General features: G+C 47.1%; 1 protein-coding gene across 2 annotated transcripts in view; it reads right to left on the reverse strand.

Annotated features, from left to right (window-relative positions):
- MTMR4 (myotubularin related protein 4) overlaps window positions 1–14,879 on the reverse strand; it is a 62,165-nt gene that overhangs the window by 14,045 nt on the left and 33,241 nt on the right. Inside the window, exons 4-8 of one of the 2 annotated variants that reach the window (XM_066202209.1) lie at window positions 14,246–14,341; window positions 13,521–13,603; window positions 13,156–13,322; window positions 11,271–11,367; window positions 349–462 (exon numbers count right to left, since the gene is read on the reverse strand). In XM_066202209.1, the coding sequence (XP_066058306.1) occupies window positions 349–462; window positions 11,271–11,367; window positions 13,156–13,322; window positions 13,521–13,603; window positions 14,246–14,341 (557 nt within the window). Of the gene's footprint in view, window positions 1–348; window positions 463–11,270; window positions 11,368–13,155; window positions 13,323–13,520; window positions 13,604–14,245; window positions 14,363–14,879 lie in introns of both variants that reach the window. The other variant, XM_066202208.1, reaches the window with a different exon arrangement.

Consider the following 14,879-nt stretch of genomic DNA (forward strand, 5'->3'; position numbering starts at 1 on the left):
TTTTAAAAGTAGCAGCCAGACAAGGACCAATGTGTGGAAAGATTTTGAAACTCTGAGAGAACTTTAATTTGACCTCATCTTGCAACATCTCCCGTAGGAGGAAACTCACCCACACCTTCAAATCTAACAAAGCAGCAAAGGACAGTTCTAGAACACTGCTTCTCCCTTCTGGAAAACACCCTGTTGCAGATGGTGCTGGGAGAAGGAGCCCTGGGAGCACCATGTTTGCAGACAGGAGGCAAAAGGATAAACAGCTCTCCTGCCATCCCTGTTCCAAAGCCCGTGCAGGACTACAAGGGCATGGCAGCTGTCATGGGCTTGGGAGAGGGAATTTGGGTTTGCATTTACCTGTACACCACCACGGGGATCCTCTTCCATGACCTGAACGAAGCCACATTCTCCAGCTCCTTGTCAGTGATCCAGACAGGGACCAGCAGCTTCTGGGGATAACTGGAACAAAGCCTGGAGAAGAGAAAGCATGAAAGGCAAGATGGGGATGAGCAATCAAAAATCTGCCCCAGAGCAGCTCACATTTCCCCAAACTCAACACGCAGGACTTTGGCTCTTCCTCCTCATATCTGAGGAGCAGCCTCAACAAGTGAGCCAAAACATGCTGACAGGAATGAGCTGTGAAGACAACCTCCTTTTAGCTCAGGCCTCACCTCTGGGCTCATACTAAGTATCATAGTACTTCCCAGGATGCCTTTGGAACAACCTCTGGAGAATTCATGAGGGTTTAGGGCAACAGTCAACAATTTACAAGGAGTTTTTGTTTTCTTGTAGCAGCTACACACAGAGTTTCTGGTAAAGAATGGCCTACCACTTTCTGCCCAGCAGAACACAACACCACTGCTCAACTCAACACATTGTTCAGTGAGGAGGACACAAATCTGTACAGAAATTTAGCAGTGGGGACTGGGGGTATGCAAATAAAGTGACAGGAGTGAGATCTAAATCATACCTTGTTTTGTGGGGTGCCAGAAATCAAATTCTTATAGATACCTGAACAAGTACCAGCAGTGAGAGAACTCACAGCAGAGAGCACTGCCAGGGGGCATGTTTAGATGGGATATTGGGAAAAAATTGTTCCCTGGGAGGGTGGAGAAAGCCTGGCACAGGGCGCACAGAGAAGCTGTGGCTGCCCCTGGATCCTTGGTAGTGCCCAAGGCCAGGTTGGACAGGGCTTGGAGCAGCCTGGAATAGTGGAAGGTGCCCCTGCCATGGCAGGGGTATAATGGGATGGGCTTTAAGGTCCCTTCCAGCCCAAACTATTTTGGCATTGTAGCACACACAAAATTCCAGGAATGCAGGGGGGGCTTTCCAGCTCCTGCAGTTCCTCCCCTGCCCCTGCTGCTCCCAGCACAGGCTGAAGGCAGGCTCATATTATGTTATAGGTTGTAGGTTGGAGGCAGATTCACGACTGGACACACCAATGATCATGAGACAAACAGCAGAGATTTATTATGGCCGGCTGCAGCAGCCCTCTTGTTAGAGGGTAGAAATGAGCCGAGACAGAGAGAGTTCTTTTTTATCACAACATGAAAAGGGTCATGGTTTATTCCTCTTTACAGCTTAGCCATCCTGACTCCAACTGTTCACTGACACCGGCTGCAGCAAGCTCCTGCTCTGAGTTTCCCTCGCAGCCTCTGACTGCTGGTTATTTCCTGCTAAACTCTGTCTGCAGGTATTAGTGTGCAGACTCTGACTGCAGGCTTTTCCCTGGCTAGACTGTGACTGCAGGCTTTTGCCTGACTAGACATTGACCGCAAGTTCCAACAACAGGCTCTAACTGCAGACCCAGACTGACCTCACAGCTGTGATTCTCTCCTCAAGATCCTCCTCCTCCATGATCCTCTGGTTCAAGATCCTCCTCTCACCAGCTAATCCACTCCCTTTTATCACACTTAACTTTACTGGATATAGCTATGACTCATCGGGGGCAAGGCTGTATTAGGTAATTAAAACAGCTGTTGCTTATCAGGGATGAGGTGACCTGTATTCCCTCTACCACATTGGCTGCCACCTTTTACAGGGGGTTCAAAATTCCTGGGCTTAGACAACTGATTAGTCAGGCTCTCAGCACCACTCAGCTCCCTGGCCAGTAATATGTCTGCATTCAGGACTGAATGGGATTGGCTGGGGTCCCTGTTTGAATTCGAACCCATCCTATCATTGCTCATCCAGTGACTTGTTTACTTCTAGGCTGGTCGAATTTGGGGATCTGTTATGCCCAAATTTATCTTTGTAGCTACAGACTAGCTACAGTCGTGACAATTCTCCCTTTCTGTTTTATTAAAAAATGCAAAGTGTTCTTTCTCGTCACCAGGTGCCCTGCAGACCGGACGACAAAGACAACATGATGACACAGATAATAAACTTAGTTTGAATAGGAGCCTCCACCCAACTCAACAAGGCTAGTCTACCCCAGCCTGTGATGTATCTCATGTATCCTTGGAATTGCAACATTCACATCTAGGAGCTGTCCAACGGAAATACCAGCAATACAAGTTTTCAAGATGGCACGCTGCAGGCTCATTACTTAGAAGTTATAACTTTAAAACTTAACACTATGAACAGTAAACAATTCAACTCAAAACCATTTCAATTGAACACACACATCCTTCTGCCACTGATGTCTCCAAAATATTTGAGTCTTGGGGTTCAAGTAGGGTGATGGGTAGATTGTCTTACTATTGACAATCTTCTGCTTCCGAAAAGTTGTCGGCTTGCTAGGTTATGCTGTGAATTGACTGAAAAACATGAGAACTCTCAAGACTTTTGAGGGGGGTATACATCCACCCCACACTCTCCCCTTTTCTTTGTTTAAACAACTTAACAGGAGCATCATTCAGTCCTAACAAAACATGCACTTTTGAATGAAATGAACTAAGTGAAACTTACAACTGCCTATATGCTTTGCTATCACGAAGGGTCTGCTAAGGAGCCTTCTTTTCACACTGAGGACTTGGAAGGCCTTTTCCAGATGAGGCTTCCATGTTTACCTCAAAGGAAAGAGGTTCAGCTTCTGCAAAGCCAAATCTGCTAGTCAAAGCAACTTGCTTTCAATTTTAGCACAGAAACACCTAGGTTCGATGGTACACTTTTCCTGCCAGTCAAGGCCATAGCTTGGCCAGAGCTAAGACTTAGACTGGGAGGGCTTCCTTATCATATCTTTAAAAGAAGTCTTTCAGTAATGACTCACATAACAGCTGGCTTTGTCATCTATTCTTAGCTAAATAACCAATGATATTATAAATAACTTGTACATAACTATAACTATATACATATATATATACAACTCTTTTCAAAGTACTATTTACCCTTTTGTTACAAATGAACCAATTCAAAACTACCACAGGAAACATTTCTTTGTTCCAGTTAGGTTTTACAGGTCATATCCTGGTATATGATAAAAAATGACACATCTTTGTGTTAGTAATATCCTTAACATATTCAATTCTTGACATTGGAGGGAATTAAGTTACTTACTTATACAGCTATTGTACTATCATCAGTATACGTAACATCATTGCTTAACGGCAGCAGTGTAAATAATGAACCTTTTCCTTTTGTTAAGAGTCTTGAAATTGAGTCAGAATTAATCAGTGAAAATAAAAAGGAAAGGTGTTAATTTACAGTCTACATGGGCTAATCAACAATTCTAATTAATTTAAATGTTTTTGGGATGATTATGCATCTTTAATTAATATGTTTCCTGTACTACAAATTATTTTTGTTAATTAGAAGTTCTTGTTAATACTTTCTCATATATAGTTTTTAACTTTTCTGTAATTTCAAATGACCTCAGTTCTGTGATTATTGCATCTGTATATTTAGTTGCAAAAATTGAATATTAAAAGCCATGTTTAAATTTTGGTTCAAAAATAAGAAAATATGTAAATGAGTATTTTAGTGATAGCAGTGACAGACCTGCTATATTCAGAAACCTGTTATTGACTTCAGCAAGAATTGGCATGAGTAAAATACAAAAGGTAGTTGAAAATTATTTTCAGCTTGAAAATGATTTTATAGACATTGTGAATAGAAATGACAGATGGCAAATCCTCAGTTAGAAAACTCTGCAACAGAAATTTGCTAATGAAACACTTCTCTGCTACACCAAATAAGTACTTCCATGTTTGCTTTCACGAACTAGGAATGTTCTCTTTAGGACCTTTAAAACAAACCGTGTCTTAGAATTCTAATAAGTGTTACATTGCTATTTTCTCGAGTTATTATGAAGTGTGTTCAGTTAGAGAGAGATTGGGTTTTATCATCTGTATTTGCATTTGTAAGCATCAACAGAGTAAGGTGATGAAGTCTAGATAAGTATTACTATGAATATTGTATAACTTATAAGTTCATTTCAGAAAGAGTTTACTGTGAAGAGCTAGGGAAAAACATTCTAAGCTTAGTATGCTTTATAATAAGGCTTTCTCTTTATAAACATATTTAATAGGTTTCTTTTTGGGGTTGTCTCAATAATCTTTTAAGCTTTAGAGCTTTACATTGTAAATCTGGCTGATTTGCTATAGATTTGTAATTGCCAGATAAACAAAAAATAGTCCATAGTTCTCATCCCTGAATAAAATGTTTGCACAATTTTAAACGACTGAGAACAAAATTTAATTTAGATTTTGAAATCACATAACTGCAATGGCAAGATTTTTGGAAGAGGAAAATAAATATCTTGATGCTTCTTTTTCTCTGGAGGGTAAAAACAGCCTGGAAAATTACTGTGAGTTATATACAGAAGAAAATTATTAAATTAAACTAAAATCCTTAAATATTACACAGTATTATACTGAAACATCATTGGACATTTGAAAAGAAAAGAGCCCAGTATTGTTCATCATAGCATGAGGACTACAGCTGTCGAAGGTACATAGAAACCAACATTAGAATGGGTGCTTGCCTTTATAGCAATCATTCGTCCTGTTCTATTTTTGAAAACCTTACCAAAAGAGCTTTTTTAATGTGTCTCAGTTCTGTGGGTAGTCCCTTTGGGCTTGCTCTGCACGCTGGGCACTTGTATCACCAGGGGCGAGTGGGCTGTGGCAGGCTGTGGTGGGCTGCAGCGGCCAGGACAGCCCCGCCTGCTGCCTCTCAGCATCTCTTTAACATGGCTGTGCTCACTCGGTTGCACTGCCATGCCCCACACCCCACGCCCTGCCGCTGTAGGAAGCAGGACCGGGACCTGTGGCAGACACTGGAGGACTCCCTGGTCCCGGGAGTTCGGGGTGGGGCTGCTTGAGACCCCCCCCGGGATAGTGGGTTTTGGCATGGCTGTGGTTGGTTCAGAGGTTGTGTCAGGCTCCGGCGGCAGGTGGTGGTTGCTATGGGATGTAATTGGGCACCTGCCCTGGGATGACTTCTGGCGTTGGGTGACTCCGCTCCGCAGCTCCCTGTGGCTGCTCGCGGCCGGCAGGGGTTTCCAGCTCCTTGGGTGCTGGCTGCCACGGTGTCTTTCATGCTTCTCGAGCCTTGGCTTTGTTACGATACAGTGCTCCACTGTTCCGATGCAACTTTTCAGTGGTGCTTCCGGGTTTTGGCGCGCACAGTTCTGCACTGGCATTTCTGGCATCGTGCGCCTCTTGACTTCCAGCTCCCGCCTGCACTCCGAGGCTGTCAGTGGGTATGCCAGGCGCGTCCATGGGGACTGGGGGCGTGTAGCAAAGCAATGGTTCTTGCAGCTGGGGCACGGTGGCCCCGGGCATTCTGAGGATGCACCCAGCGGCGGCAGCTCAGGCAGTCGCGGCACGGGCAAACTTGGACGTGATGCAGACGTTGCGGATGCCAGCGGCGGCGGGGGAGCTCCGGTGAACAAGGGCCGCTCCCCCCTCGGTTTCTCGCTTGTCTTCTCTGCTCGTGCGCGCGGATGGCATTTGCTCCCCCGCCGCTTTCCTGTCCTTGGCCCGCAGCATCTCCACTGCTGTTCCTGCGTCCCACCCGGCTTCCAACCACCCCAGCTAGTCTGAAACAAGCCTCCTGTCTTTTAGAATATCCATTGCGGCTTTCAGAGCCTGTTGCTCATAGTTTACCCTCCGCTGAAGTAAAAAGAGGGTCCATAGCTTAAAGACTGGCTTTTCTTCCAGTGAAAACCATCCTCCCATTTTCTTGGCACCATTCTTCTGTTTTAGGGGTATTTACAAAAGGAATCTGGATTTGAGTGGTTTTTTACCACAGACAGCTCTACTCATTGTATTTTTCCAGCTTTTTTCGCTGTAAAAATGCTCCTCTCGCCTTTTTTGGCAGCTTTTTCACTGTGGACAGGCTCTGCACGCGCTGTCCTCTGTCTCCCCCGCTCTGCTCATGGAAAATGGCTGTGTCCTCACGTCAGGGTCACCACTTACTACATTACAGGTTGTAGGCTGGAGACAGATTCACAAATGGACACACCAATGGTCATGAGACAAACAGCAGAGATTTATTACGGCTGCCTCCTTTTACAGGGGGTTCAAAATTCCTGGGCTTAGACAACTGATTAGTCAGGGTCTCAGCACCACTCAGCTCCCTGGCCAGTGATATGTCTGCATTCAGGATTGAATGGGATTGGCTGGGGTCCCTGTTTGAGTTCGAATCCATCCTATCATTGCTCACCCAGCGACTTGTTTACTTCTAGGCTGGTTGAATTTGGGGGTCTGTTATGGCCAAATTTATCTTTGTAGCTACAGACCAGCTGCAGCCGTGACAGGCTCAGACACATCAGTGCCTGGGAGCTGGACCAGCTGAGCCCCTACAGCCCAGGCAGGCACACATGGGTAGATGGCAGGGAACATCAAAGAGCAGCTCTGGCTCAAGGCTATCCCACATTTAGCAGAAATGTTTCAGGGCAGATGGGGAGCAAAGTGAGGGGGTGAATGGATCCAGCCAGTAAGCTCCAGAGGGTGGTCTGGTGTTCCTGAGCCCAGGCTATTCCAGCTGATGGCAACAGGCACAATCCAGTAGTAGTTTATGGTGCTAGTGAAGAACTGCCTGCCACGTGGGAAAATGGCACTGCAGTGTCTACACAGCTCCTCTGAGAGCCCCAGGCAGAAGGCAAGGGTGGCTAAAGGATAAAAACAACTGGCTGAGGATGAGGAATTCAGGAAGCAAAATTAAAGCTGTCAGTTAAGAAGGTAAAGACCAGGCTGCCTGTGGTAGGATGTCTGGGCTTGGACATCTCTGAAATGCCTCAGATTCCATAAGTAAAGGTGGTCAGGAAATTAGAGAAGCAGTGAAGTGTGACTGAGGATGCAGGAATGTGGGAGAGAGTTAGCACCTGTTCAGGTCTGGAGGAACTTCTGCAGTAGTTGAGTCTATACACGAATGGGCTTCACTTAAGTGCAAACAGTTCCCTGGCACCTCAGATGAAACATGGGTGATATCTTAAAAGTACAGACTGGGGAGAGGTAGTCCAGGAGAGGGTCAGGAGTGTATCTTCCAAGAGTTAAATCACTAAAACTGTAGCCTTAGGAAAACAGTAAGACAGAAATCAATAAAATTCAGGTAGGAAACAGGACATCTTTAAGAAGTGAAGCCAAATTCAAGCAGGGTGCATCGAAACAGGCAATAAGGTCAAGACAGAGAGACATGTCTTTCTAGGCTAGAATTCCAGAGGAATACAGTACAGGAAGTGAAATTCCAGGATAAGTAACTCTGTTGGCTTAACTGCATCTTATAAACTGATACAAGGAAGAATATCTGTGGCACCCTAAATTTCAGAGTACAAGCTTTGTAGGAAGGCTGAAATAGGCTGAGCTTATGAACAAAGTGTGGGCAACTTCCAGGGGAAGGTGAGGGTAAAGGTTTGATGCTTAGAGTGACCAGCATCCACCAGAATGTGCATGGATCAAATCCCAAGCCTAAAGAGAAACAGCACAGCACTGAGGCAATACCACCAACCTCTCGAGTGACAGAAGTGACATCCACAGAGGCTGAAGAGAAGCAGAAAGGCTGAGAGGGCAGAAATTCCCATGGGAGATTTGTGCTGTTCCACACAGAACACACAAGCATCTGACCCAAAGGTGACATTTTCAGACACGCCCAGGTGTTTCTCGGTGCTACCAGCAAAATTATACAAAAGTCTCTGACTTTTCCTTTGGACCTAAGCTGCTCCAAAGTAGAATAACTGAAAAATCCCTTTGTTACAGCATTCACCGCTCAGTAGATTCAATAATGTTTTTAGAGGAGAAAAGGCTCCCACAACATAAACAACAACAAAAAGGGTAAGTTCAGTGCACTTGGGTTTTGAGTCAACAGGGCTGTTAGGAGAGAGGTCACCCCTCATGTGTGAGACCTACCTGAAACATCAGTGAATGAGCAGATAGGGAGGATTAGGATTTTCAGAAGAGGTTTTCTGAGATTTTTTGTGTGCCCGTGTTTTTTAACAGGCGTGTCCCCACAGAGCTGAAGGATGTTCCTCTTAGGAAACAGCCGCTCTTAGGAAGATAAGAAGTACTTCAGAACCTCAACGACCATTTTTCACCACAACGGGAATCTGAAAGGGAACCACCTGCAGTGGGATGGCCCGGAAAGCCCCGGGGACCAGGCTGAGCCAGACCACCAAGGGAAACAGCCTTGAACTGTGAGGTTTGATGGCAGGGGAGGGTGGCTGGAACAACACAGACACAGGAATCAGCACCTGAGAACAAGGATCAATGGAGAACCTTCTTGCCACAGAGATAACAATGAAGGAGAGAAATCGTGAAATACCCTGATTTGGAAGGGATCCACGAGGATCGAGTCCAGCTCCTGGCCCTGCACAGGACACCCCAACAATCCCATCTTGTCCCTGAGAGCCTTGTCCAAGCTCTTGCTTCACAGAAGGCAAACACATGGACCACTAACAGTCCTCACAGACTTATTGCCCACATGTTCCTGTGGCAAATCCAAGCAGGGACAGTAATAATTACTTTCCAAAGGTATGGATAGTATTAACATTTATAGTGAAGTGTAAAAAAGACAGAATTTGAATTAAGAGCACTCTCAGAAACCAGTAGGAAATACCATCTGGCTAAACCAGTAACAGAACTCCAGGCAACTTTTTCCTCATAAACTCAAAGTTAAATAAAACCACAACAGTAAAAAGATAAAACCTGAAAATGAGCATCAACATTGGATGAAAAGCGTTGGGTTTTTTTTTCCTTTTTTTTGAAGGAACTACATGTGTACCAAATGCACCAGTACTAAGGCTGATATGAAACAACTACCTTGAAGAGCCTGTGTGGACTGGATGGGCAATGGTGGAGTGATCCCATTTCCCTGGGTATAAGATCCCTGAAGATGTGAGAGCCAGGGAGAGACTGTGTAATAATTTTATTATCACTGTATACTTTTATCAAGACTGAAGGAGTGGTTATTATAAGCTTGCATTGCTCTCAGTTTACGATGGCTGTCGCCAGGAAGGAGATAATAGTTCCCAGATAAGGACATCTCGGAACAGACTTGAAAGACACGGAACAAAGCCATTACCTTGGAGTATCCTGTCTTTAACAACACTGTTTTGCCAATGCAGGAAAATAAAAGATAAAAGGACTATAAACAGTTAAAAAGTAACCTGATCCCTGTGAACAGAGGCAAGTGGTTATGATCAAAAGCCAAGGCAGGAGTTAAAGCTACACTCCCAAAGCAGCAAGAGAGAACTGGTTTGAGTTGCACAAGGCAATTACACCACCCCTGAGATCCCAGGATTTCTGCAGGAAGCTGGGACCTGCGAGGATCCCCAGGGAGGAACTCGGCAGGTGGAGAGAAGCAAAGCCAGGCCTACACCCAGCTTGCTGAGGTTTGTTTTAAGTCTTTTCTTCCCTGGTTTGGTTGGAAATTGAACACCTGTCTTCAGAGAAGGTGGCTAATGACTGTGGATTACTGGCCAGGAAGCAAAGCACAGATGGTCAATGGAAGTTGAACTTCCTGAAATAGTCAGAGGGAACCACACCCCAAGATCCAGCAGGAAAAAAGGCTTGACATACAGAGACTCTACCTAGGGCAGGGACCCACAGGCTGTGCACTCCAAAACTGAGCAGTTCAGGACAATAACTTTTATTTGGCATCCTTGAATAAACTGTGTAAATGCCAGCAAAGTCATGTGAACAGTTCCAAAGCAACGACGTAGCGAGTAGGGCAGAGGTAAAATGGAAATCAATCCCCAAATGTAGTGCTTGTGGCCTGGATTCTTCAGGAAAAGACAACAGGCAGCAAGATCCAAAACTGGGAATTCCCCAGTCCAGTGTCTGAGGTTTCTCATGGTTGCCACAGGAAACAGTGACCTGGAGCTGTCCAATCCATAGGTAATGGGGATGCCTGGACTGGCTGGGACAGAGAGGAAAGGCTGATGGATACCACTGGTTTCAAGAACAGGATTAAAGGGAATGCCAAATGAGTATGTCCATCAAAGTTTGAAATCCCATTGGCTTAATGCCACCTGCTGCAAACAATGCAGCTGCCCTTCTCCAAGAGTCCTCCTGCAGGAATAGAAGACAGGCTGGAAACACTGATTGGTGGCAAAAGCTCTCTTCCACTGGGAGAGTGGGAAAACCTTTAGAGATCTCCAACCCAATGCCCACAGGGACCACCTCCAACACTGGCTCACCTGAAATGTCACACCACAGGGATGGAGAACGCCCCTGCTGGGAATGTCCCCAGCACACCACCACATTCCCAGGGAATGCTCTTTTCCCTTCCACATTGTGAACCTCCCAAGCTGCACTCTGGGGCTGTCACCTCTTGTTCTGTCATGTGCCACCGACAGTTTGCCCTTTGTGAATGCCCTGCCAGCAGCTGAAGGCAGATCACTCTTCAGCTTCTCCTGCTCTGACTGAATGAGCCTTGCTCATTCCCAGACTCCTGAGCCTCCTGACAGCTCTCCACTGGATCACCCAAGCTCCTCACAGAGCTGAACAGCTGCCTGAGTATATAAAAACTGTGGCTGTTACGTCAAACTGAGCATTTTAGAGAGAAGGACTGAACAGAAAGACAAACCCACAATGGATGGACCTCCAGACTCCCAAATGTCTTTCTCGAAGAATTAGAACCACCACGTATAAACCATCTGAGTCAGCATTTACAGTTCCTGCTAGCTCTGATGTTTGGGCTGTATTCCCTCTCCAATTCCACTATGTCAAAGGCGGAAAGAAAAGGGATCTGGCCCATACTCTGATCTGCCTGGGGGCTGTCAAGGCCAGGAAGGAGGATTAGATGGAGTCTGACTCACCCACTGTTCTGCATGGGAATTACCCAAGGAAAGGTAAGGCGAGAGGAGAGTGGGGAGAGCCCGGTGACGAAACACTCACTTGTAGTTGCTGTTGATGTCAGAGACGCGCCAGGCGTTCTGCAGGTCAAAGCCCATCCTCACCAGCTCCATCTCGAACCGGAACCTCACGTGGTCCCCTGAGGACCAGAGTACAGGGAGTTACTGACAGCACGGAGGAAATCTGAATGTGTTTGTGCAACTCCACAGCAACTGTCACAGGCTGGAGACAGTCACAAAACCACAGACAGGTTTACGTCAAAAGGGACCTGAAGCTCATCCTGTGTTCCACCTCCTGCCATGGGCAGGGACACCTTCCACTATCCCAGGTTGCTCCAAGCCATGTCCAACTTGGCCTTGGACACTTCCAGGGATCCAGGGGCAGGCACACCTGCTCTGGGCACCCTTTGCCAGGGCGTCTCCATTCCATGATTAAAGAATTCATCTTAACATCTCATCTTACCCTGCCCTCTGTCACTTTAACACTGTTCCCCCATGTCCTGTCACTATCCACCTGTGTAGGAAGTCTCTGCCTCTTTTTTATAAGCTCCTTTAGGCACTGGAAGGGGCTCTGAGGTCTCCATTGAGCCTTCTCTTCTCCAGGTGAACACTCCCAGCTCTCAGCCTGGCTGTAGAGCAGAGGGTCTCCAGCCCTGGGAGCATCTTTTTGGCAATGAGAAACTCCAGGGCAACTGGATAGCGGCAGGGACTGTGCTTCAGAAGCCAGAAAGACTTGTCCCTCACAGGGGTTCCCCTGCTTGTTTTGTCAAGTCAGATCTCATCTCAGGGCACAGAAACAGCCTCTCCATGTCAAGGGGGCGTGTGGGGGTTAATTTAATCCACTTCTGCCTGTCTGGCAAACAGCTTCCAAAGCGGATGTCAGGAACCCTATGGCAAGGAGCACTGAGCATCCACCCCAGGCAGTTCCTTCCTCCAGGCTGCTTTCAGATGCTGACTAGGGTTTCCTCTCTCATGTTTTAGCCTTGCCTCACAAATTCTGGATGCCTTTGTTGCTCCAGTGTCAAATCTTATTAATAAATAAATACTGCAAAGCTCTTCACCTCAGCCATATCCTGCAGCAACAACTTGCACAGGTGAGTTTATTTATACTAAACACTTTCCCTGAAGGAAACACAGCAAATATCTCTTATTGCTGGGGTTTGGGGCATGGTAAGGTGACAGAGCTTACATTTCCCCTATCAGCTTCTCTTGGAATAGCTGTGCTATTGAATGCCATCCCTCTATCTAGCTTGTCTTTGGACATTCCATTCAGGTTACTGCTGTTCTCCTTTAGGATCAGCTCATTTCAGTCTGAAGCCAGGTTTCTCACTCATTTTAATTCTGTTTCTAAAAAGCTTCATCATCGACAAGACAAAGCAATTGCAAGTGAACTTTGTGTTCCCAGGGAACGGAAACTCCCAGTCCACACGAGGGCACCAGCACAACTCTGGTTTTCTCTTCATGGACTCAAAGACTTAATTTGCGTCTGTGTGAGGATGAGCCAGAGCTCTCCAAAGACCTGATCCTGGGAATGTCACAGCATTTTTGGGTGTTGGAGAAGAGATGCAAATAGGCTCACATTAATTAGGCTGCCTCAAAACTGATGTTGTTTGTCCTCCAGGACAGGACTGCCTGAGGTCTCTATCACTATGATGAGAGAACTTAAGTATGGGATGTTTTCTCACAAGGAGAAAGGCAAAAGCTGCTTCTGTGTTGCTGAGTCATAAAGTTTTTTTGTTGTGTTTGTAACTAATTCCTTTCACTGTACTTCTTATCCAGCAGCATCTGGCCATCACCTGGATCTCTAGGCCAGGCACACATGACCCAGCGAGGCAAATTTGAAACTAGACAGAGTTTATGAACAAGAGCTCAACTGCAGTGCAGTGCTGCTGGTCAGAGCAGCAGGAAGAGCCAGGCCAGGAGCTCACCTGGACGGCAGAGATGCGCATGTTGATCCTCCTCATCCACACACACCCCCAAGCACCAGGCGTGGTAGGCAAATGCAAAGAGATCCTCAGGCTTGGCAGGGCGGGCGATGGCTCGAGTCAGCCTCTTCAGCCACTCCTGGCACTGCTTGAAGGTGGAGAAATGGCACCTGCAAACCCAAAGGCAAATCACCCTCAGTGGGGATGTTCACCCAGCCAGGACTGAGCTAGGAAAAGGAACACGGCCCCAAGCCGTAGAACCCTGACCATAGGTAGCTCAATTCCAATGGCAGCACAGAGCGAGCCACCAGAGCTGGTCCCAGCCTGCAGCAGCAGCAGCAGCTGTACCACAGCAACAAACCAGATACCTGATCACTTTGGAGTCCTTGCAGATGATGTGAAGCTGGAACATATCCCGACACTCCACACTTTCCATCATCCTCAAAGGCACCTATGAGGGAGGGACAGATGTAGGGCATGATGAGGCACACCACAGGCCAGAGCAGCCTCAGCAGCCATGCCTGCAGGCTTCTCATGCTCCAGCACAGCTCCTCCAGTCACGAGCTGCTTCTGTGAACTACAGTCCCACTCGCAGGGTTATGGAGCTCCATGAGTCAGCACAGAGCTCTTCCATGATTATTATTCTGATTCCTGTTCTCTCCCTCGGTAATCTCCCACTTGGGGCCAGTTCCTGACTCAATCTCATCCAGCCAAGCACAGGTAACTGAGCCAAACAACAGCTGCAGTAAGAGCTGGCAAGTCAAGGCAGTGAGAGAAAGTCTCAAGCTCCCACTGCCCGACTTTGTGTTGGTGAGAAGTCTCATTAAAACTGGCCTTACAAGAGACCTCAACAGCCTTAAAACCACCAAAATTATTGCTTGAATTTAAAGAAAACAGCAAAGGAAAGACCTAATTACTATCCAAAGGAAAACCCCATCCTCACACTTAAATACAGCAGCAAAACAGCAACCACACACCCAGGCCTGGCATCCTCCAAGAGGCATCTTCCTGTGCCACAACCCCCAGGGGTATTCCCAGCCCTCCTGCTCTGAAACCCTGCAAGAGGTGATGGTGCAGGCAGAGCCAGACTCACATTGATCACAGAATCCTTGAATTTGATATGCAGGCGGTAGTTGGAGATGGCGATCACAGCGTCGTTGGCATGGCCCAGGTACTCCACCCCCTCACCCTGCAACACAGTGAATGGCACCTGGAAGGGAGACAGCACCAGGACAGGTCACACAGGTACTCTGTGCATTGGAATTCCCAGAGTCACTCTTCCCATTGCCCGTGCAGCGCATCTCCCAAGGAACCATACTTAGCAAGGTGTTCCCCTGAGAGCAGCATGGACAGCACTGGTTCCACTGCCCAGCCTCACACACTGAGCTCTCCCAAGGACGCCTCTGGAGCCAGCGAGTACCTCCTGAGGGATCACCTGTGTGCCATGCACACCTGGCAGCGAGGGGTGGCCTGGGGACAAAGGGACTGACAGTCCCTGCTCTTCAAAGAGGGGAAACCAGCCCTGGCACAAGAGGCGTGGAGATGGACACGACCACAGAACAGCCCAGAGAGAAGAGGAGAGTGCTCTGCACAGCTCCTGAAAGAGCCCAGCACCATGGGGAAGCACTGGAAGAGGCTGCCCAGGAAGGTGGTGGTGTCACCATCCCTGGAGGCATCCGAGGAACAACTGGATGTGGCACTCAGTGCTCTGGGCTGGGTGACAGCGT

This window comes from Chamaea fasciata, unplaced genomic scaffold (genome assembly GCF_029207755.1).
Source record: "Chamaea fasciata isolate MVZ Bird 193981 ecotype frontalis unplaced genomic scaffold, bChaFas1.0.hap1 SCAF_21, whole genome shotgun sequence".
NCBI lineage: Eukaryota > Metazoa > Chordata > Aves > Passeriformes > Sylviidae > Chamaea > Chamaea fasciata.